Source organism: Bombyx mori, chromosome 18 (assembly GCF_030269925.1).
Source record: "Bombyx mori chromosome 18, ASM3026992v2".
NCBI classification, from domain to species: Eukaryota; Metazoa; Arthropoda; class Insecta; order Lepidoptera; family Bombycidae; genus Bombyx; species Bombyx mori.
In genome coordinates, this window is record NC_085124.1 from 13,240,708 (window position 1) to 13,266,608 (window position 25,901).

The 25,901-nt window shown below is 38.8% G+C and overlaps 1 protein-coding gene and 1 non-coding gene across 2 annotated transcripts in view; both read right to left on the bottom strand.

Annotated features, from left to right (window-relative positions):
- The window catches only part of LOC101740927 (uncharacterized), a 134,930-nt gene extending 110,512 nt beyond the window's left edge, over positions 1 to 24,418 (bottom strand). Inside the window, exons 1-3 of the mRNA XM_004928397.5 lie at positions 23,910 to 24,418; positions 23,555 to 23,690; positions 21,890 to 21,908 (exon numbers count right to left, since the gene is read on the bottom strand). Coding sequence (XP_004928454.2) covers positions 21,890 to 21,908; positions 23,555 to 23,690; positions 23,910 to 24,356 — 602 coding nt within the window. The 5' untranslated portion in view covers positions 24,357 to 24,418. The remainder of the gene's footprint in view (positions 1 to 21,889; positions 21,909 to 23,554; positions 23,691 to 23,909) is intronic.
- Positions 21,221 to 21,292, bottom strand: TRNAT-CGU (transfer RNA threonine (anticodon CGU)). The gene has a single exon. It is a non-coding gene; the product is annotated as a tRNA-Thr (tRNA).
- Positions 24,419 to 25,901: the final 1,483 nt, after the last annotated feature.

Below are 25,901 nucleotides of genomic sequence, written 5' to 3' on the forward strand. Positions count from 1 at the left end.
TCCTACCATGGTCCTACCACTAGTAATTGCGCAAATTATAATTTTGCGGGATTTGCGGGTCCATACCCACTTCCCTTAAATCCGGACATGAGTTCAAATTCCCTAGTTTCTATATTAAGAAGTATTTATAAGGGTATTCTGTAAGACCCTGGTACGAATAAATATTTATTCCAATTTTTACAAACTGTTGTACCAATCGAATTTAAAATTAAGTATCTCTACCCAACGTAAACCAACGCCCAAGATTATTAATGTTTATTTTCAGCAAGACTTGACTTTGCCCCACGTGCATACGCTTATCGATCTTCATAAGCGACTGTTAGTAACCATTTTACACCAAGTGAGCAAGAGGGTCGTGGCTGTTATTGTTACTTTTCAGACCTCTTGCTAGTCGTAATCAGAAACCAAAACCGTTTAATTCCATCTGATGTTATTTTATCAACTTATTGAACTTCCGACATCCCAACCAGGTACGTGGACCTCGTTCGAAGGTCTCTACAGTTTAATTTACGTAACTGAAGCCACTTTTCTAAGTTTCATATTATGCAATTAATCAACATCCGATTCCAATTGAGACGCGTAACTTCGATAAGGTACGTAGGATGTTATAATACACATACTATTTTCAGATTTCTACAATTTCTTATTTATATAACTTGTTTACGTAAACGCCAACATTTTAATAAGATAGGTTTGGAGCCAACTGTTTTCGTTATATTATAAATAGGTCGGATTTTACAACGGCATCTTGAATTCAACTAATGTAGACCCGGAACATGGCCTACCACCGGTATAACGGTAGGAAAAAATGAGTGATGATCATACTATGGATAAATTGTGAGTTATTATTATTATTATAATTTTATTGCTTAGATGGGTGGACGAGCTCACAGCCCACCTGGTGTTAAGTGGTTAATGGAGCCCATATATATCTACAACGTAAATGAGAAATGAGTCCGAAGGTCATTATAGTTTCAACGGCTGTCCCACCCTTCAAATCGAAACGCATTACTGCTTCACGATAAAAATAGGCAGAGTGATGGTACCTACCCGTGCGGACTCACAAGAGGTCCTACCACCAGTATTAGTATTAATATTAGTAGATCAAAACCTAGGTAGCTTATCAATATCGGGACAGGCTTATGTGATACTCTTGCTATTATTACGTTCTCTAATTCATTCAATTCACATACGAACTCAATATCGGTGACTTAGAAACGCTACTGTTTCCGAAAGGGAAATTTAATTTTCAATAAAAAATTCTGTTACAGTAGCTACTAATCTCCGAAGCCATCACACATAAAACGAATGGCCTCCTACCAGAAAGTGTCCAAAAAGGTGTCAATAACGTCACTAGAAGTACCCACTCGAATACAAATGCTTCATTAAACAGAGTGACAATTGAAATTGAAATCATAGGTCACGTGCGCTAGTCCATTTTATTGTTTTATCTAAATCGTGAGGAGCTTGCTAAGGAACGTTTGAGGAATCATCTCGGAAGTTAGATAGCGTTGTGGAAGTGAATAAGATTGGCTCCTGACTAGTAATGGGCTTTACGCAACCTTCGTTAGACCGATCGATGAATAACTAATTCGATTATTGGTTAAATCTGCATTCTGTTTGTGCCGTTAATTACTTATAGAATATTAATTGACTCGGCTTCTGGAATCACCATCATGATACATATTTATATGTACATTTCCATTTCAACACAATAGATACGAAGTTACAGCCACAATGTAATATTTTTTCCTTGTAATGTTTTAACTTTTACTTGATTTATAAACAAACATTCTTTTGCGCTACCACAAAGGATTTTTTTATTTGAAATCCAGAATGGCTTCTATACTATCAAACCGTGACCTGTCAGTGCGGACATATAGAATTGCAAATAAACAACCTAAATACACACGAATCAGTAATAATTTAAGACTAAAGAGCACCATATGTGGTTAACCGAAGAAGCCCCTTTTATAACAAATATCCTAAGATTGAAATTCGAAAGAGTCGCAACGGTTTATTATCCTCTTTTTAGAAAATGCAAACGTTGGGGTTTCACACCCAGACGATCGTTGACACATTAAAGGGAAAACCACTCACTGCTAAACTTGTGTTTTGGCATCGGGCCCAAGTTTAGGAAGTGGTCATAACGAGGAAAGCAAGCGGATACTGTTAATATGGCTTTAATTACGAAAATAAACGGTGCTCATCGTTTAGAGCCAATATGAACATGCAAACGAGAACGAATTAGAATGATCTCTTTTTATTTTGCGTTATGATTTATATGATTAGTAGATTTTTAATTATTTGGGAATTAGCAGCCTTTCAGTGAACGTAACTTTAAGAGGATAGATTTTCTCTTGTTATAAACGTGCCAATGTTTATTGTATTCATTGAAATTAAATGAAGTATTATTAAATTTGAAGCGCCTATGTAATTGCGGACGCGAGCTTTTGCAAATTATTTATGGTTTTATCTTTGACGGTTGTTAAATATATAACTCTCGCATAACTCTCGCTCGTAGAGGCCCCGATAACTTGGAGAAGCTGATCATAGTTGGTCAGGTTGACGGGAGAAGATCACGCGGACGCTCACCTACCCGCCGGTCTGATCTGGTAAAGATGCTCACCGGCCTGCCAATAACCGAGGCTATAAAGACCGCCGAGGACATGCAGACGTGGGGAAGCATTGTGCATCGAGTGGTCCACGTTTCAAATTAGACACGACCTTCAGCAATGAAGAGACCGACTCAGAAGAAAAAGAAGATAGATATAACTAACACAAGAGATCCAACTGAAGCCAATCGTAAATTCGCCACAGTGTGATCGCACGCAATAATTGTCAGTCCGCCGACACACCATCGCCTATCGCCCTACGTGAAGACATTACAAAATGTTTATTGGTATTCGTAGACCGCCGTCTGGTGCGCGATTATCATTGTAAATGTTTTAGTCTCATGCAGACGAGACGTTTATTTGCAATTAAAGTAAACACGCTGAGTTTGTACAGTCATTAGTTTTGTTTGATTTTCATTCAACAAGGCAGTTTTCAGATCATTTCAATAATTACGCATTCGATTTACGTATAATGCATATTTTGATTATTAGTCATATAATGGTATTGGGAATTTTCTGTATTCGAGTTTATTTAAAGCATTTATTTTTAAAGCAACTTTGAAAATTTCTTGGGGTGTATTCACTTGTGTATTTCGGTCAAATCCTCGGATATACATACTTCAATCATACATTCCAATTTAACATTTTTTCTATGCGTGTGTAAGCTGGAATTCTCATATATGCCAAAAAAAACAGTTCCAAACTGGACAATTACTGTTCTGTTTTCAGTTCTCTAAAACTTGAAACGCAAGGGTTTACCGTTAGCTGTAATGGGCGGGTGAACGCATATTGGTCATCAATGGCCATCTTGAGGCTTTAGATTGAATTGTTAGCAGCATTGTTCTGGCTGTGTACAAGACTGTTAACAAGGAATTCGACAGAATACTTAGGAAACATATGTGAGGATCCTGCTACGGACGGGCTATAGAGAATGGAAGTGCTTCAACGAAACCGGGATGGGGTGTTGAATGACCCAAACAAAAGTGTCCACATGTAGCGGAATTATATATATCGCATCCGGACACGACAAAAGCGCGCCATCTAGTGTGTCTGAGCTACAACTACTCGTCAAAGGTCGGCTTAGTTCGGGTAGCGTGCTTCGGCAGAGTCGAGATGTCAAGATAAGCAACTCCAGCACTCAACAAAAATGTTTACGGGTGTCGGCCACTAGATGGCTTCGCTTCGATTAGTTTCTCATTGCTCCTGTAGATGGCAGTAACATTACCTATCGTATATTTTATTTTTGATGAAGGATTTTGTAAATTTTCAGAAACCACAAATTGGTAAAATTTAATTAATTTGTCTATCTATAACAAATGATAACTTGTATGTTTTTTTTTCTCTGTGTTTAGTGATACAATAATTAAATGCCTTAATTTTAACAACATATCAGTTTAGGGGCATCTGCTACAAGATGTCGCTAGTTTCCATACAAAAAAATGTGTGTCTTAAAGTATCGCAGTTTCAGGGCCCTGCTGAAGACGTCTTGGAACAGTCATCGTTTCGTTCTGCCCAATCTCTTTGCACGATTGTCCATAAAGCCGTCGTGGCCTAAAGGATAAGACGTCCGGTACATTAGTGTTGAGCGATGCACCAATGTTCGAATCCCAGGCGGGTACCAATTTTTCTAATGAAATACGTACTCAACAAATGTTCACGATTGACTTCCACGATGAAGGAATAACATCGTCTAATAAAAATCAAACCCGCAAAAATTATAATTTGCGTAATTACTGGTAGTAGGACCTCTTGTGTGTCCGCGCGGGTAGTTACCACCACCCTGCCTATTTCTGCCGTGAAGCAGTAATGCGTTTCGTTCTCAAGGGTAGGGTAGCCGTTGTAACTATACTGAGATCTCAGAACTTATATCTCATGATGGGTGGCGCATTTACGCTGTAGATGTCCACGGGCTCCAGTAACCACTTAACACCAGGTGGACGGTGAGCTCGTCCACCCATCTAGATATCAGGGCATGAGAGATAGCTTAAACCTAATAAGTAATTGTTTGGTTGTACAACTGTCCTTATTAGTAGAAATAATCGCATTCTCTGTTGAGGTCCGTCTGCAATGTCCAATGTGTGCGAATGTAAATCGAGTTGCGGAGCGTCCTCCACTCGGGTCCGAACCGGTGGTGGAATTACAATTCGTAGATGCACGTGTTCAGGGTAAAGTTTAGCGGAATAAGTCGTTTGCGTGTATATGTACTAGTCAATATAACCAGATTCAGAAAATGAGGCCTTACTATCGGAAGGAATTAATACTGAAAACGAATTGTTTAAATAACTGTGTAACTATACTGAAACCTTAGAACTGATATCTCAGGTGGGTGGCGCATTTACGTTGTAGATGTCTATGGGCTTCAGTAACCACTTAACACCAGGTGGGCTGTGAGCACGTCCAACCATTTAAGCAATAAAAAAAACTAGGTTGTTTTATTACGAAATATTGATTTCGAGTTTTATTAAGCTGTTACACCGCTACCTGTAACGCTATCTGTCAAATAGAAAAAAACGGTTATCGAAACAATCGTTAATGTTCTGGAACATCTCTTGTGTGTTGTGCCGGTACGAGTAACGCCATCTGTCGTCAAATAGCAAAAACGGATATCTAAACATCTGGAACATCTCTTAAACGTTTTGGAAAATCTTAAACATAGTGGAAACGACTATATAAGCGTGGTAGAGGCAACATGAAGAGACCCCGAAGCCTGAACTGAGCCGCCTTAGGAGGTTACGAGGACTCAGAAGCATTCTTCTTCTCTTCTCAGTCGCATGCACTCTTGGCAGAGTGGTCGTGGTCATCACTTCAGGTGGCGGTGCGCTTCACCTGACGTCGCCATTCCTCGCGTACCGCGGCCCTTCTACGAGACCGTTTAGAGCTGCTTTTATTTGGTCGGTCCATCGTAACGGTGATCTGCCGCGCGGTCTTGTACCCTCTATCATGCCCTGCACCACAAGGCGCTCAACTGAGTCGTCACCCCGGCGCGACACATGCCCGAAGAAAGTGAGAATGCGACCCTGAACGATGGAGGATAGTCGCTGCTTGCAATGAGTCAGAAGCATTAGGAGAGTTCTATTCGAAGCGAAGCGAAGAACGGAACACCTCAAGGAAAGCGAAGAAGTGAATTGTAACTCTGAAGTTCTACGCTTAATTTCCGTAAGATATGTAATTAGTATTTCGGTGAGGAGTTTTTATTTGTCCCGAACCTCGGCTCGTAAAAGTAATAATACCTAACACTTTTTTGGGAGGAAACGAAAATTTCTAACAAGATCAGCTATTTGATATTTGAGGCCGTCCGGAGAGAGGACACCATTGATAACAGAACTAAGATTATAAAATTAGCCATCCGACGTGCATTTGCGAATGAATATACTTCTACTCGTAATAGTTTAAGAACTGCCAACGAACAGATGAGTACATACACACATATGTGTACACTATCAAAATTATAGCCTTAAGAAAATATTTACATTGTGATTCGAACGCTACTGTTATCGTAGCCACATACCGAACAATAAAATTGAATTTTAACGTCCGACATTGAACTTGAAATGCCAAACGTTGTTTTCATAACACGAACGCAATACGGAACGTGCAAAACCTATTGTTGTATTGAATCATACGCGTTTTATGACTCATTGTCTATCGTGTCCTTTCACTATGTCTGATCACAATGTTTCGGGACTGATACGATGATATAAAGTTTTTATTTTGGGTAGATCGATGCATCCCAACGAGAATTCCACCAGCCATTCACGATTGACCTCCACGGTGAAGGAATAACATCGTGTAATAAAAATCAAACCCGCAAAATTATAATTTGCGTAATTACTGGTGGTAGGACCACTTATGATTCCGCGCGGATATATACCACCGCCCTGCCTATTTCTGCCGTGAAGCAGTAATGCGATTCGGTTTGAAGGGTGGGGCAGCCGTTGTAACTATACTGAGACTTTAGAACTTGTATCTCAAGGTGGGCCCGCGATCTGCTCTCAACACCTGCAGATCGTTGAGTCTCACATACCCCGCGCGCCCCCTAGGCGTGGGGACCTCGTAGGAAGTTCGGCCCCCGGCCTGAAAAAAAAAAGAAGGGTGGCGCATCTATGTTGTAGATATCTATGGGCTTCAGTAACCACTTAACACCAGGTGGGCTGTGAGCTCGTCCACCCATATAAGCAATAAAAAAAAATAAGAAGTATTGTGTATCGCTTGCTTCACATTTTAAAACCAAATCTCGGATTGCGACTTCTCAGTATTCACCAGAATAGTGGTAGCTGCCATTGCGTTTAAACAAAAATCTCATAGTCAACGGACTGCCATCATTTGGGTGACGTTGATAATGACATCGGGCTTTAGTGACAGTTACGTAAATTGCTTGCTTCGTCTGTGTTCATTTACCAATTAATTTCTTAAGTACTTTTTTTCCGTTAAAACGTTTGCGTTGAAGTTTTTTTTTTTTTTTATTGCTTAGATGGATGGACGAGCTCACAGCCCACCTGGTGTTAAGTGGTTACTGGAGCCCATAGACATCTACAACGTAAATGCGCCACCCACCTCGAGATATAAGTTCTAAGGTCTCAGTATAGTTAGTTCAGTGTAGAAGTCAGACGAGTATACCGCCCACCTGATGGTAAGTGGTTACCTTCGCTCATGGACGTCAGCAATGACAGGGGCAAAGCCAAGCCGCTGCCTACCATGTATTTCTTGTGTAGGTATGTATTTCTTCACTGTAACTAAAGTGGAATTAAAACAGACCAGATGTACTCGTCCACTTCGCTGAGCATTTAAAATTAACATTATTATCTCTCAACCCCACAAAGATTCTCATCATTAACGCCCCCGCAACCGGTGTAGAGAGTCCAACACTAATATAAATATTAGCCTATCTATTAAGTACATGTATTTTCTACATGGATACCAAGTTTCAAGTCAATCGGATGCATGGTTCATTAGTTATAACGGAACATCCGTAAAAACCCCTGTAGATTTATATATTAGTATAAAAGTATAGATAAGGCTTATAAAAGAGCCACTTGACAGTTCACTAATGAAAAAAAAAAACATATTTGTGTAAATGTTTATTGTGTTTCACGTTTGCCAACTTTACTGGTGGTAGGACCTCTTGTGAGTCCGCGTGGGTAGGTACCACCGCCCTGCCTATTTCTGTCGTGAAGCAGTAATGCGTTTCGGTTTGAAGGGTGGGGCAGCCGTTGTAACTATACTTGAGATCTTAGAACTTATATCTCAAGATGGGTGGCGCATTTACGTTGTAAATGTCTATGGGCTCCAGTAACCACTTAACACCAGGTGGGCTATGAGCTCGTCCATCCATATTTTTACTATTTTTTACGTTAGACAACTTTAGAATCCCTTCATAATCACAAAACGACGGTTTTTAAGAGTCCCAGTTATCCATGTTAAGTCCGCGCCGTCCACCTGCTCACGTTGATTGTTTCACGACTTGTTCGCAAACAATCCACCAAGTTTTCAGAGCACGTGAAACCGAGACGTGACTCGAAATGTTTCCGGTAAATTCTTGCGAGACTCACGAGACCGCAGTGCAGAATAAAAGGCATGGTGCCTCGATCTTAGCCCACTGAGTTTCTCGCCGGATCTTCTCAGTGGGCCGCGATTTCGATCCGCTGGTAGATTCTGCGAAGCACTGCTCTTGCTAGGGCTAGTGTTAGCAAATTCTCTCAGGTTGAGCCCGTGAGCTCACCTACCCGTCCGGGCGTGGCTGAAATAGCCCCTAAGGCTACCAGCGAATAAGTAGGGAAAAAAAAGGATTGAGTAAAGAGTGCGTAATTAAATAACTGATTTCTATAACTAGTTAAGTCGCATTAAAGTTTAAATGGTCAATTTTTGAAACTAAATAAGAAAATATCGGTTTTAAAATAAAATTAGGCTTGTATAGAAAGCCGAGCCAAACATTTAAATGATCATTTTAACCTGATTAGAGATGTTAGGCCAAATTTATAAAATCTACTGTCATCTGCCAAAACAAGAATACAAAGTGTCTCTGAATGCTACAGAAATTACGGACAGCCTCTTAACCTATGCTCTAAATTCCATCACAGTCATGTATTATCGCCTCATAATACCTCAAGCGAGTTATTTGGACCCAGTACCCGGAATCCATTGAAACACAAGCGACGTTTAACCCCAACAATAGGTCCGGTGCTTCAAGTTCCGTGCTCATGCATAACCCATAAATAATAACAAAGAGGAAAAAACGTGACAAACCCAAAGAAAGTCAAACAAACGCGTCGGGAATGTAAAACTTTATGTACCCGGTTCTTCATTGTTCGGTACATGTATTCAACTCTGTTCGCCCTTTCGCCACCGTTACAACTAATTTTTACTGCTGGTAGGACCTCTTGTGAGTCCGCACGGGTAGGTACCACCGCCCTGCCTATTTCTGCCGTGAAGCAGTAATGCGTTTCAGTTTGAAGGGTGGGGCCGTTGTAACTATACTGATACCTTAGAACTTATATCTCAAGGTGGGTGGCGCATTTACGTTGTAGATGTCTATGGACTCCAGTAACCACTTAACATCAGGTGGGCTGTGAGCTCGTCCCCTCACATAAACTACATTAAAAAAAACTTTGATTGTACAACAGAAGCCGCTGTCGGAGCCTTAACACTATTAGTTAAAATCTAACCAATATTTGGACTAAGGATGCGTCACATATTTATTAATACGCTTTTATTAGCTTCAGATGTATGTATGTAAGTATGTAACGGAATCTTTGAACATGATTTTGAGCCCCTTCAATACGTCGGATTAACTCAAAATTTTGTATACTTATTAAGAACCGATGACAATTCAATAATTAAAAAAAAATTGAAAAGAAAAAATGATTTTATTGTAAAAAAACCATGGTATTAGTAGTTATAAATATTTTATGAACAGATATGAGTAGAAGGGTTATTTTGATAATATCCTGAAAAGCACCCCACGCTTTTTTACAATAAAATCATTTTTTCTCTTACACTATGTTTAATTCAAATTTATTAAAAAAAAAATTCTATTGTTTAGTTGGATTTTCTATAAAAGCGTATTTTGTTAGTTTTTTTAAACTGTTATTTATTTTTAGTCTACATTAAGCGCAAAACCGAGAGGAAAGTACTAAAAATAATGTATTAAATATTCCTCTTCTGGTTTTGTGCACGCAACGGTTTTATTTGACTTGTAAAATTTCGTCATAAATAAGGGAATCCATAGAAATGTTCAGTGCAAGGTGAGGGCCATTGTATTGAGATCTCAGGGATTACAGGGTGAGGAGGGGAAGCTGCGCCAGCGCAGGACGTTGACCGGTCGGTGACCGCGGGGCGCGCCCTTCAAGCCCGGACACACAGCACACAGCAAAACAGCACTTATCCACAAAGCCTTCAAAGCTGATTGTTCCTTGTCAAAGTTCGACAATAAAAATCGCGCCCTACACGGCTAGCCTCTTAATCTTAAAACTTGATTACAATTACATATTTGATTCTTATGTTTTCTTGTATAAAGATTAGTTTCGTTTAAAATATAGGGGCATAATACAAAAGATCTAACGACACACACACCTTGACTTGGTACCGGAATACGGTTAGAAAGTTCCCGAAAAAAAAAATAAGGTTAAGAATCGCACCCACGCAGTTTCCCACGACTTTGAAAGGGGTTTAACTTTATATCCACCGATAGGGGCGTTTATCGAATGGAGTATAAGATTATTATTATTTTTAAGTGTACCATAGGAAGTTGCCTCGCGTGTGACGATAAAACGGTAGTAAAGAATTTATTGAGATAGCTCCGTGTCGAAGATAGGGGGATCGCTGGATAGAAACTTCGCCGCTGGCCGTCTTGAAGCTTAAAACCGTCTCGCATCTGACGATCGCATGTGTACGGTGTTGCGAAGCGATAACACGTCATTTCGGATCCACTCGATCCACTAACTGTGCTTTTACGTACCTCAAGGACCGGTCATCTTTGTCGGCGAACCCGTCGCAAGCGACGAAGGGCTCGGCGAGTAAACTAACCCACAGACACAGCTCACTGAGTTTCTCGCTGGATCTTCTCAGTGGGTCGCCTTTCCGCTATGGCGGTAGATTCTGCGAAGCACGGCTCTTGCTAGGGTTCGTGTTAGCAACGTCGTCAGGTTTGAGCCTAGTGAGCTCACCTACTAGTTAAGGTTACGCTGAAATAGCCTATCAAGGCTCTCTGCTTAGGAAGGGAAAAAATATCGACATGAACGCATTCACGCCCCACTTGAAGTCCCACTCCGAACCACCAAATTTTGACTGTCTTCTGGTATCAGGCTGATATAGCCCTGATAATTCATTATGAACATTTACCACAGCATCGATATTTTTTGTGTTTGTAATGCTGTGAGACATAAAGACGGTAATATATTTGGTCGCGTTTTACGTTAGGCAGCGGCTTGGCTCTGCCCCTGGCATTGCTAAAGTCCGTGGGCGACGGTAACCACTCACCATCAGGTGGGCCGTATGCTCGTCTACCTACAAGAGTAATAAAAATATAAACTTGACATTGACATTGATGAATGCAGTACGCGCTGACAATGATAGCTGAGAAGCTCGTCTTGGGAACACACTAGTTGTTACGATACAACGAATCAAGCAAAGTGGTATGTACCGCTGATACAAATATCGCAACCTTAATTTACGCACGAAAAAAGTATACACCATAGAGATGATACGCAACTAGCTTTCCTACCGCAACTTCGTAACAAACTTAAGCATCCTCATAAATTTTGACCAGCTTAAGCGCACGCAGTTTTTTTTGCGTAACACCGTATATCTCTACAGTATTGACAAAAACATTTACAAATTTTAAACACAAATCTTGTTCATTACGTCATTGGCAAAAAAAAAAGTAAACGATGTTGCCAAAAGAAGAATAAAAAAAAAACTTCTTCATTTACCGTTCTGCCTGTTAATCCAAAAAATACGTATCAAAATTGGTTACATGATTCGAAAGAAATAAGTGGAGATAGAGTCAGAGATAGACAGCGACCTTGTTTAATATATAGGGATAATATGGTAGAATCAATCATTTCGATCTCGAACCAGAAATTTCGAGTTTACGAGCCGTAAATACGCAATATAATATCGAACAGAACACCTAATAAACATATGAATCGCATAAAAAGATACTAAAACGTCATAAATGAAAACATTACAACTAAAATAGCCCCACCGGGAAGTGTTGCCAATAATCGGGCATCTTCTTACTGGTGGTAGGATCTCTTGTGAGTCCGCACGGGTAGGTACCACCGCCCCGCCTATTTCTGCCGTGAAGCAGTAATGCGTTTCGGTTTGAAGGGTGGGGCAGCCGTTTTAACTATACTGAGATCTTAAAACTTATATCTCGAGGTGGGTGGCGCATTTACGTTGTAGATGTCTATGGGCTCCATTAAACACTTAACACCAGGTGGGCTGTGATCTCGTCCACCCATCTAAGCAATAAAAATAAAATATCTTCTTCTGAAAGTGCGACAAAGGACAAAATTGGATGATTGCACACAGTAACTAACACAATTTTTTTTTATTAATAATCCCGTATCATGTCATTCAATAGTTAATAATCAATCGTGATTTGCTTGAGGCACTTTTAGTCAACACCATTTTGATATATGAGTCGACAATTATCAAAGGCGGCAATCTGACTTTTGGACAATGATTGGTAAATCAGAAAAACGAATTATTGACTTTGTATTCCATTGGCAGTCACAAAACTCTTCGGAACGACATCTTAGATAAATAACAGGTTAACTATTAACCTTCATTTAAAGCAGGTTTTGAACCGTATTCTTTGAAGGAGACGATTATATTCAAATCAATCTGTATTGACATATCAATAAATTTTTTTTGTCCAAATGCACAGATTGCCACCTTTGATAATAGACGACTCATATGACATAACGCGTCTGCCTCAAACAACGTCGTACTATCCTCATATATAAAATATAGTTTTTTATTCTTTTTTTCCCTTACATTATACGTTAGATTAGTTTTCGTTATCGTGTTGTTTTGTCGTAATTGTAAGGAACGTTGTTATACAAATTCCGCACTATATGTCTTGTTTTGTCGTGCGCACATAACTTATGTTGCAAGCCAGATTTTGTTTCTTTTTATTTGTGTGTGTTTTATGTATCTTTAGCTTGTGATGTGTATTGTGGGCCTAGTAAAATAAATAAATACTATAAGCAAATATAGTAAGTAAAGTAGCATTCACATATCTCGAATGTCAAGGTGAATACAAAAAACTTTCGACTTAACAAGAGGTTCGAGATGTTAAAGTAATGTGATGAGTAAAATGTCGACTCAATAAGGAGCGATATTCGATTATATTTTTCGAAGAGTCAAAATAAAAATACATATCGCACCTTTAGAATTGAAGTGGCTAATCCAAAATTCTTGTTTTTTTTAGTAAACGCCAAAAATATAATTGAAGTATTGTAATTTTTTTTTTTTTTTTATTTTAATAACGTATGCGCTTGATGTAACGGAAACGGTACCTTTGACCTTTTGCCAGATTAAAAGAGACTGTTTAATTTTATTAACTGATACAATACAATACGTTTATAAGTGATTCAAAGTAAAAAAAAATCATTTTATTAAAATTTTTAGTTATCCAGTTTAGTTAATCCACTTCAACTCTAAAGATGCGGTATTATTTATGACTATTGACAGTAACACACACCTAACAACCGGCTTAAGAACAAACCCTAAAAATCTCCGTGAAGGCAACGAGATTCATTCAGGGGACGTGACGTCACGATTTACTCAGGGGTCAAGACCGTAACTAATACGGTCCAACGCTCCGGGTGTACTATATATGAGGCCGTCAGCGCAAAAGCGGCCTAACCTTACCATAGCTATTATAGACCAATGAGATTTAGGTTTTCATGAATTTGAATTTGAGCGGGCAAAAAAAACAATACGCGCAAAAATAATGTTTACATAGCCACCTGTTATCTATGGGTGAAACTATGGATAGGCCGGTTTTGCATCAAAATTTATTATATTTTCAACTAGCTGACCCGGCAGACTTCGTAGTGCCTCGATCGATAAATAAAAGATCTAAACTTTTTTATAAAATAAACTTAAAACAAACAAAAGGAATCCGTTCGACGGGGGACACATCAAAGGGAAAACAAAATTGTTATTTTTATTTAATTCCGAGCATTTTCATATTTATCTACCTTTTAAACCTTCTCTGGATTTTCACAAATAATTCAAGATCAAACTTAGCCAAACCGGTCCAGCCGTTCTCGAGTTTTAGCGAGACTAACGAACAGCAACTCATTTTTATATATATAGATAAATAGATAAATTGCAATATACATATTATATGATTGATGATTATGAAATGATTGACATGCTTATGAAAAATTGAGGGTTAGGCCACTTTTGCACTGACGGCCTCATATGTTGTTTACAATAATATACGCGATTCTATAATCTATTTTTACTTTACTTGAGTTGCAACATGTGTTCTAAAGTTTCCTTTTTTTGTGTATTTATAGAAGACCGATTCTAGAATGTAACAAATCTGAAATTTAGAACAAAGAAATGAAATAATGAATTTCGCTGTGAGGAGTCTCAAAATAGCACCATCTATTCCAGCGGGAGTCGTAGACGGCGACCAAGCGATTCACCGGATAATGGAGAGTAATGTTTTCTAAGTATTATACTAACATACCATAATCACAATCAGCATTCACTGATGTTAGGGCATATTGTAAGCACAAACTGGTTCTGAGAAGTCGTCGCGGCCTAAAGAATAAGACGCCCGGTGCATTCGTGTTGAGTGATGCGCCGGTGTTCGAATCCCAAGCGGGTACCAATTTTTCTAATGAAATACGTACTCAACAAATGTTCACGACTGACTTCCACGGTGAAGGAATAACATCATGTAATAAAAATCAAACCTGCAAAATTATAATTTGCGTAATTACTGGTGGTAGGACCTTTTGTGAGTCTACACGGGTAGGTATCACCACAGCGCCTATTTCTACCGCGATGCAGTAATGTGTTTCGGTTTGAAGGGTGGGGCAGCCGTTGTAACTATACTGAGACCTTAAAAGTCGTATCTCAAGGTGGGTGACGGCATTTACGTTTTAGATGTCTATGGGCTCCGGTAACCACTGAACACCAGGAGAGGGCCTATTGTAAGCACGGACTGGTTCTGAGATACTATCATAGTTTTTTATTCTTAACAAGAAAAAAAGTGATCTCCGGAGTTCATAGAGATCAACAGCATAAATGCCGCCACCCGTATTGAGACATGAGTTCTCAGTTTTAAGTACAACAGCTGCCCCACCCTTCAAACCGAAACGCATTACTGCTTCAAGGCAGAAATAAGCAGGGTGATGGTACTGAGCCTTGCGGGCTCACAGGGGGCCCTACTACCAGTAAATTTGGGCCGTGAAGCAGCCATACCATTCAAGTTTGAAGGGTGGGGGAGTCGTTACACTCGTGGATTGCAATGTAAACTTCGATCTCATTCATCTGAAAGGCTGATGAAGAGCTAGTAGTTACGTTTTCACGCCTATGAGCTCCGGCGACTATATGGTGCCATACGATTAATGAACTCGATCACACATGTAACCAATAATAATAATAAACCCAATTGAAAATGTGGAAGTAGTTATCATACAACACAAGACGCCTGAATATCGCTTGCGACATTATCAGGATAAGCTTGCATATATACAAGTTCGAATAACAACATTCGCATTTCGATAAAGCAGCACGACATGAGAATCCTCTCATCGTGGCCGCCGGGAACTACATACCCGATCCTGCGGACCAAATGGTAAACAGTCGAAGTCGCCCAAAACACGGCATTTCGGATCCTCCCGATCCACTAAAGGTGCTTTTAGGTAACCCAAGCACCGATTATCGTTCTCGTCGAACTCCACAAAGAGTTCGACGTGCAACCTAACCCATTAATTAGCTCGCTGAGTTTCTCGCCGGATCTTCTCAGCGAGTCGTAATTCCGATCCGGTAGTAGATTCATTCGCGAAGCAGCTGCTCTTGAGCTGTTAGGTCTCCTTCGGAGGCGCTCGGGCAGCTGTTAGCAAATCCCACCCCTTCTGGCTGAGCCTTTGCTCGCCCACCTGTCCTGGTGAAACTGGAAAGGCCTCCGGGCCACCAGTAATCCTTCAATAAAAAAATTCTCGCCGGATATTCTCAGTGGGTCACGTTTCCGATCTGGTGGTAGATTCTGCGAAGCACGGCTCTTGCTAGGTTTCGTGTTAGCAACATCGTCAGGTTTGAGCCCTGTGAACTCACCCAATAATTAAGGTTACGCTGATATGGATAGAGAAAAAAAACAACATTCGGACCGTCGGTCTACCAAGCAATATCACCAGCTCGGTCGAAGATTTCTTCGTCGTTAACTCCCAAAATAACACGTAAGATACGCCTTTCTAGCTCTGAGCAAGCCCGTTCTTATAGAGTACTAGCCGCACTCGCCCGCTACGCTGGGTATTTAAAATTTAAATTATCATTTATGGTCATTATTATCAGGGAGTCCAACGCTCATATAAATATTAGCCTATCCATTAAATACATGTACTTTCTACATGGATACCAAGTTTCAACGGAACATCCGTAAAAACCACTGTAGAGATATATATATATATATATATATATATTAGTATAGATATAGATTTCGATGACAGACGTTAAAGACGTTGTGTGTATTACGAATGAGTCGATATCCGATGCACTTCGTAATAAAACGATATCAAGAATAGATTGGCGGGCGGCCAGCGGCCACGCACGCGCACGGGAAACGGAAGTGACGACACGTCAGCTCGTGCCGGCCGGGGTGATAACGAGGTTGTCGTTTTCATTATTTAATTTTTTTTGAGCAATGTGCATATTATTATATATCGAGGGTGAAAGGATATTTCGTTTAAGCGCAATTTCGTTTAATACGCGACATTGACCTTTGTAATTAAACGGTCTGTTTTATTTGGTATTAGCATTTAATTGTACTTCAATTAAGTTTACCTCATTCAAATTGTCGTCGTCGTGACCTAAAGGATAAGAAAGACGTCCGATGCATTCGTATGTAGCGATGCAACGGTGTTCGAATGCCGGCGGCTAGGCGGGTACCAATTTTTCTAATGAACTACGTACTTAACAAATGTTCCCGATTGACTTCCGCGCTGAAGGAATGACATCGTGTAATAAAGATCAAACCCGCAAAATTATAATTTGTGTAATTACTGGTCGTAGGACCTCTTGTGAGTCCGCACGGGTAGGTACCACCGCCCTGCCTATTTCTGCCGTGAAGCAGTAATGCGCTTCGGTTTGAAGGGTGGAGCAGCCGTAGTAACTATACTGAGACCTTAGAACTTATATCTCAAGGTGGGTGTCGCCCATAGACAACTGCAACGTAAATACGTTATAGTTGTATATGAGTTCCAGTAACCACTTAACACCGGGTGGGCCGTGAGTTTATGCATCCATTTAAAAAATAAAATAAAATATGTTTACGGCTCACGAAAATCAAAATAAAAGAAAAATATACATAGTTTTAAAAAGATATTTTTAACAGATAACTTTGACAAATTGAAACATACATACTTCAATCGAATGTATTTTTAAAACGGAACAAAAAAACGCATAATGCCAAAACTACATACATACTCTATGCATGACTATGATGATAAAAAAAAATGTAATATATCATTTACAATTGGCGGGAATGCGAGGAGTGAAGTTGTGTGATTTGTTTTATTTTGTCTATTTAGTGTTTTTTCAGGTTTAAATGTGTAATAACGGTGGTTTATTAACTGTTTAATATCTGTGAAAGTGTATAAATGTGGGAAAATGAAACAAAGTCGCTGGGCGTAACTTCTCGGGCTCTTCAAAAAAGTTCACTGAAAAAATCTCAGTAAATGACCACCATTTAACTGAGATTATATTTCATCTCATTTTATTTAATTTCATCCTAGTTGATTAATGTCTCAAATTAATTATCTTCATTTCATATCATTTCACTCCATATTATCATCTTCATCTATCATCTAAATATGAATATAAAAATGAATTGCTGTTCGTTAGTCTTGCTAAAACTCGAGAACGGCTGGACCGATTTGGCTAATTTTTGTCTTCAATTATTTGTGGAAGTCCAGAGAAGGTTTAAAAGGTAAATAAATATGAAAATTCTTGGAATTAAATAAAAATAACAATTTTATTTTTCCTTTGATGTGTCCCCTGTCGGACAGATTACTTTATTTGTATTAACTTTATTTTATTCAAAAGTTTAGGTCTTATAATTATCGATTGGGTCAGCTAGTTTTAAATAAAAATAAGAATATAAATTCAAATATGACATGACTTAAAGGTCTTAGTTACCAAGTCATAAAATCCCTTAAGAAAATAAAAATTTACAATTCAACGCAACGTACCGTACAATGGGGTAAATAAGGACAAAATCGACCTTCAGATTGAATTTTAAAATAGTTCCAATTAAATAGTCACTGCTCAACCAAAGAAATAAGTTGAGTCTTGAACGTACCTAGGTGATAAAAACCGTTACATTATTTTAATTATTCATTTTAAAGAAATAATCGGTAAAATAATGGCCGTCCCAATTTACCCAGCGTCCGGGGTAAATTGACACGGTTAAGGGTTAAATTGGAATATTTGTAAGGGTTGTCAACTCGCAGTACTGCGATATATAGGTAGGTGCCATATAATTATTTATATGGACCGAAATGATGAATACAATCCATAATTTAAGCACAATACACAACATAGTGTAAATTAAGCTGGTTTCTATTCCGAAGCGATGTGACGTAAATGATAATCAACAATACAATGATCAAAAAAAGTATGTGCATGTTAAATTTAAAAAAAAAAATTATTTAATTTCCTTAAAAATCACAACTCTGAAACAAAATCATAAAATAGAATAAAAAATAGAAAACAAAAGGACTGGAAATGCATTAATACAATTTTATTTAATCAACATTTTCAAAATGATCTTTGAGCAAGAGTAAGATAAATAATAATAAGTGAATAAGATAAAAAAACAGCTTTATCTGATTACTGCCAATAATAACAAAAATAAAAGAAATTCTTTCTAAGCTAAATAACTAAATTCAATTAATTCACTCACTCATAATTGGATATCTCGGATTTTTAATTAATGTTACATTTAAAATTTGAGGCCTGTTTTTATTTGTGTGTGTTCGTTGTGAATGTTAACAAAATCATGATTCGACGCGTGAATAGATTCTGAAATAACAAAAGTTTTGATTCGTTTGAGTTCTTTTAACTTTTAATTTTTTTTTATTGCTATAAAGAACATACGACCGGGCAGATATTACAAGGTAAATGTCGCGAAAAAAAGTAATTATATATATATACTTTTCTTTTACCTATAATACTTACATAAACTAACTAATAAACACATTAACCTTCTTTACATCACGCAATTAAGTGATAGTATAGGCTAAAAAATCTATTATAAGATATCAGTGACAACCCTAACAAGCCATCCCTATTTTGTCTTTTGGCGTTCCAATTTTGTGTTTTCTCGTCCCTAATATTTCCAGTCTCGTTCCAAATTACCTTACATACTGGTGGAAGGACCTATTGTGAGTCCGCACGGGTAGGTACCACCGCCCTGCCTATTTCTGCCGTGAAGCAGTAATGCGTTTCGGTTTGAAGGGTGGGGTAGCCGTTGTAACTATACTGAGACCTTAGAACTGATATCTCAAGGTGGGTGGCGCATTTACGTTGTAGATGTCTATGGGCTCCAGTAACCACTTAACACCAGGTGGGCTGTGAGCTCGTCCACCCATCTAAGCAATAAAAAAAAAAAAAAAAAAAAAAACATACGTCCCAATTTTCCCCAAAAAGAAAGGAAAAAATATACATTTTTTATTTTGTCGAAATATTGTATTTAAAATAAGAATATTGCAACTTACCTTTTGTTGTGGTATTTCCAGGTGTATTAAAAACTTATATAAACTGTGATCTTATTGAAAAAACAACGATAATATTACTTTTTTTAAAAGTTCTTTAAGCTGTTTTAAAACGCACTTTTCAACAACTATTTTAAATTTAATTTGACGAATTTTTGGGACCAACTAAACTCATGTTTAGTTCTTCCATAGTTAGCTTGGTTTTTCTTCTATACATTGATAAATATTACCTTAAAGAAAATTAGGTAGATTCCGTGCTACAAGTACTTTGAGAATCTTCCGCAGGTTTGTCCCAATTTACCCCAGAATCCCTATTTACCCCATGTCATGGTAATCAACAAAAGCCCTTCACGAAATTCAAGCGTATGGTCGTAATGCGTCAAGTGAAGCTCACGGAACGGGGTGAAGTGTAATTGCGGGGCTGTCCCCGGTACAGCGGTGGTCAAATAACGGTGCAGACGGGTAATAAAGCTAACGGATCAACCGGCTGACGTAACTGTCGCCGGTGGGGTTCGTATTGCATCCTGTTTGAACACGTATACACACACGACTTTACCTTTTTTTTATGTTTTTTTTTATTCTTGTAGGCAGACGAGCATACGACCCACCTGATGGTGAGTGGTTACCGTCGCCCATGGAATTCAGCAGAGTCAAACCGCTGCCTACCGTTGAGTGTTCTCCAAAACCTCGTTTGAAGAAGGACAAATGTAAAACATCTATAGCCGCCCGTAAAACCGATCGTGCGATGCGTGCCGTGGTAGATGGTATATGATAGTATTTAGATAAACAGTCTATTTGTAGTAGTGTGTACGGTGTTGCGAAGCGATAACACGTCACTTCGGATCCTCACGATCCACTAACGGTGCTTTTAGGTACCTCAAGGACCGGTCATCTTTCTCATCGAACACGTCACTGGCGATGAAGGATTCGGCGAGTAAACTAACCCACAGACACAGCTCACTGAGTTTCTCGCTGGATCTTCTCAGTGGGTCGCCTTTCCGGTACGGCGGTAGATTCTGAGAAGCACTGCTCTTGTTAGGGTCAGCGTTAGCAACTTCGTCAGGTTTGAGCCCCGTGAGCTATCAGTATTGGTAGGAAAAAAAAGTTGCGACGCGTCGCCATTCGCAAGCGACTGTTTCTTTATATAAATATTTTCTTTTTCATTATGCCACATGAATTTACTGTCGTTTTTTTCTCTAACTATTCGCTAATAACCTAAGAGGCTATTCCAGCCACGCCCGGACCGGTACCTGAGCTCACGGGCTCAACCTGAGAGAATTTGCTAACACTAGCCCTAGCAAGAGCAGGGCTTTGTAGAATCTACCACCGGATCGGAAACGCGGCCCACTGAGAAGATCCGGCGAGAAACTCAGTGGTAGCCTAAGAAGCTAATCTAGATACGCCCGGACTGGGACTATACTACTACAGTGGTTCCATTCCATCTCGAATCAGTGTGCTTAGTGCGAGTTTTTTAACGTACTCGATCGCGTAAAAGTTAACTCAAATTTGTATGGAGTCGGAACCTTTGCCTATGTTTGCCGCTAGGGGCGCTGTATTTTTTTAATAATTAGGTATATTCCACAAAATCAAGTTATTTCAGTGTAGTTATTAATTGATAAGATTAAAAAAAAAGAAAACATAACATGCCTCCTGTGAGGATTGAACTCACGACCCCTGGTTTACGAGACCAGTGCTCTACCACTGAGCTAAAGAGGCGGCATAAGCTATAACGAAATAGGGCTTATAATTCTATACTGTTATCTCAGAAGTTTAAGCTTTGCAAATATCAAAATTATTTAGCTCAGCTCCATTTTCTGCTTTCATCTTAAAGCTTAAGACAGTCTTAGAATACAACTGAGACAAATTGGCGAGAACATTCAAGTTGTTGATATCTATGAGCCCCTGTATGAAGTTACCAACAAAATGGGCTGTAAGCTCGATTATCGTAATATACAGGAAAAAAAGTATTATTAAAAAAGTTCGTGTTAGAGAGAGATAGAAGAAATATTCGAATAGATACAGACGTCCGTACTTAGATTAGTTTTTATTCGTTATTATTTCGTTTCGATTAGTTATTATCAGATTTCTCTTACCAAATAATTTGCCTTTGACTCGATCATAACCTAATCAACGCAAAATCAAACTTTTCATAATAACCTTGTGATGAAATTACAAATTCAAAATTATGTACAAGAAAATCTGGAGTGCAAAACAATGGAGGACATAATGAAGGATTTTTTAAGTTCCCTGAGCATAAGAAATTTAGCAGCTACTAATTATAAATTTTAAGAATAAAAACAAAATATATTTTACCTTTTTGGATTTCCGGTATCTGCAACCAAACAAACGGCAGTGAACAAAACTGTAGACTAAACTTTAAAATTAAGACGAACTATAGACTAATATGTCAAGTCCACATGTGTGTATATCTAACACAACAATATTTCTATGTTTTTTTTTGTTTTTTTTTTTATTAAGTAATAATTCAGAGAATTAAGAACCAGTTGAAACTTAAATAAAAGAATACTTATATAAACTGTTACGGTCTAGGGACAAGTCCGTGAAACTGTGACGTCATAAATTATTTAATGACAATAATTAGGTACGCGAGATTAAGCCTTAAAAGGTTTCATTGGGCTCGCAAAGACCTATGAAGGTATTATATTTTTTCAGTATATTACAATACATGAATTTTAAAAACAATGTAAAAACAAGATTTAAAAAAAAACTCAGTGATGTGATTTTCTCTTCTGTTCGAGAAAGTTGATTCTTTGAAAAAGGTTTTTTTTTTAAATTTGCCTACATAGATGCATTTCCGACTATTGCTTAAAGTTCTGTCGGCAAACGTGAAAGACGGGACGATCGTCATCGAATACAAATAACATTGGGAACAACTATCTCGAAACTTTCTAAGTCTATCGACAAACTTGTTGTTCAATGTAGGGTCAATGGTAAAAGATCTCGATGATGAAATCCCATGCGTTGGACTGATTAGATGAAAATCTCTGTCGAAACCCCATATAACGAGTGAGTGCGCCAAGCCTCAGTTCGCAAACTATGGGGAAGAGCCGTCAAGGCTTTAATAAACAAGGATTCTACCCCTGACCACAACTGCTCTGCCAAGAATAACCAACTATGATGATGATCTCGAAGTAATTGGCGGCATTTATGTTTGCTAGGGCTCCGGTGATCACTTAGCATCCGGTGGACTCGTCTACCAGTCGCATTTAAAAAATTAAGCCTGCAGTTACTGTACAACTAGCGCCATCTAGATTTATAAAAATGAACTAAAACGTCATTGTACTTATTAACGCGCTTCATATAGTTAGATTTTCTCCTCCCGATCCACTAACGGTGCTTTTAGGTACTTCAAGCACCGGTCACCGTTCTCGTCGAACCCGTCGCTTGCGACGAAGGGCTCGACGAGTAAATTAACTCTCAGACACAGCCCACTGAGTTTCTCGCCGGATCTTCTCAGTGGGTCGCGTTTCCGATCCGGTGGTAGATTCTGCGAAGCACGACTCTTGCTAGGGTTCGTGTTAGCAACATCGTCAGGTTTGAGCCCCGTGAGCTCACCTACTAAAGTTAGGGTTACGCTGACATAGACGCTAGGGCTATCAGCTTAGGTAGGAAAAAAAAAAAAAAAAAATTAGATTTTCGTTTCTTTTAATTTTTTCATATTCCTTATACGAGTATTATGTATGTTAATCTATACTATTATAATATTACAGCTATTAATAATATTGAAAATTGTATTGCCATATTTGAGTTTAATTTTTGACTAGTGACATCTGTATCAGAAAAATATGTGTTTACAAAGTAACATTTTAAAGATAGATGGCGCTATTTCGCTTAATGTTTGAAAGCATCAAATAAAATAGGCTGTGTGTCGATCACTCTTGTTGGAAATTAATTTTACACTCTCGTTTAAAGTATTATTCAGTATGAAATTATGTGAATGATTCGTAGATTTGTTACCTGGTGCTGGTTCCGCTTGTATTGCTTTGTCTTCAGTAACCTGTCCTACGTCATCAAGCACAACTCCACATTTCTTGTAGAGAGAACTTCTAAGTCTCATTAGTTTTTCCGCTTCGTTGTATGCTTTTATTTCCTCCTATGATAAGAAGTATATTTTAGTTACACTAGAGATTAAAATTCATTCCTAGCTTTTAGCAGTTTAGTTTTTTTGGTAATAATTTATAACTTTGATTTCTTTATTTAAATAGTAAATTAGGAAGTACTCTTTAACAGTAAATGCTTATTGAGAATGAATATAGTGTAAATAGTCGTAACAAAAATCTTATGAGCTGTTCTTAAACTTTCATAAACTTACTTTTAAATATTTTAAGTTAGTATGGGTCCTGCTTGACGAACACCGTCTTTCATTTGTATCCATACACTTGTTCGTCAACACAGGTGCTGATTCCCGTAACTTAACCATTGGTCGAGGTTTTCTGCCCGTTTCACATTTCGTTACTACGCGATGAGGGGAAGTGGCGGGGTCCAAAGATTTGATTGTTTTACGCGGCTTCGACGTTAATGTTCGTCTCAAAACTCTATCAGGAACAGTCTCTGGAGTATAATCATTCAATACAGTTGGAAGTTCACTAAAAACACCGCAATTAGGATTTGAATGAGTTAGTTTCCCGCGAAGACGTGCTGAAGGCAGTTCGTGCCGCATAACTATAGAGTCAGCCCCCAAATTCGTTTTCGAACGATTGGTAATACGCGACATCACTCTGGCGTATTTATTTCTATGTATTTTTGTTAATCTTTCCATTAATTTTTATTTCTCGTTAGCAAGCAGATGGTGCTTAGAGTTAATTTGTAAACAAAACTGACATTTACTACCTTTTTTTTATTTAAGTCGTTTTTTGGGCAGGCAAAGGAAACTAACAACAGACGATAATCTTTATGTAAAAATTTTTTTCTGCATTTGTATATTCACTCTAAGCAATTAAAAATATACCTGAAGAAGTGTTAACAAAACATAAACATTTTCCGAAATTTAATATCTCATTTTCCCGCTCAATCCCGTTATAACATCCGGACAGTTCTGTGCATAGAAATATGCAAATCTAGATTATATCTAAGAGTATTGTCACTCATTCGACTAAAGTTGTATTTTCTGGAATTGAACAGCAAAATGATTTTAGCCATATATAAAATACACTGAGACGAGCTTTTAGCTTAGCTACTTTAGTTTCAAATAGCAAATGAAATTGATGGATTAAAGTAAAATGGATGCGTCAGGATGAGTGGAGAATCAACAAACTCAGTAATATGTGATCTATACACTGAAAATTTAATAGGCGAAACGGTACTGCACGTTCAAAGAGTTCTAGTACGCAAAGAACAGGTTTGGCCGCAAATAATGCTGCCCCCATCAGTACCGTTACTTCTGGTAGGACGTATTGTGAACCTGCAAGAAAAAGTTCCACCATTGTATGTATTTCCATCGCGAAGCAGTCATGCAGTTTGGAAAGTGAGACTGCCTGTAAACTACTTAATTTGGACTAGCACCTCATATCTCAAGGTGGGTGGTGTCATTGATGTTGGATGTGTATGGACTCCAGCAACCACTTAACATTAGTTGGGACGTGAACTTGTCCATCCATCTATTTTTTGGGCCGGGGGCCGAACCACCTAAGAGGTCCCGTGCTTAGGTGACGCGCGGGTTATTTCGCAATGTTTGGAGCGGACCCCGGGCCCAAGGGAGGGAATTTAGAGCGCTACCGACTCCCTTGGTCTCCCCGACTATCGTCCAGTCCAAGCATCTGATCCATCCTGAGGTCAGAACCGGGTAACCGTCGTAAGACTCCAACCAGACGCGCGGCTCACCCCGAGGATGCCCAGCCGAATGAGATTTCGAGGCGAAACGAAGGTTCTGAAACGTCGGCCGTCTCGAGCACGGCAGCTCGTCAGGCCACCTAGACGGTGCCGCTGGACCAGCCTGCCGGATCGGAACGCGATACACCGCCAACCGATTGCTCTTTTATCAGGATGTTGATATTTTTCCTCAGCAGCGCGCTAGTGCTGTAGTGCGCCGCGCAGCCTCAACCCCCTCAGGTCGCCCCATGACCTTTACTGGGGGGAAGGCGGAAAAAAATTTTTTTTAACAAACTTGGATCATTGCTTTTTTTTAAACAAAGCAATTAAATTTTGTTCAAAATAGACTAAAAATAGACTACTTAAAATGGCAGTTACTATAGTGTGGCATTCACATTGTGGTTCCTAAGCTCATTGTTAGTGCCACATCTTAGTTACTACCTGTAAGATATAGATCAAGAAGTAGCAAAAGACTACTACATCTATGTTGTTTTCA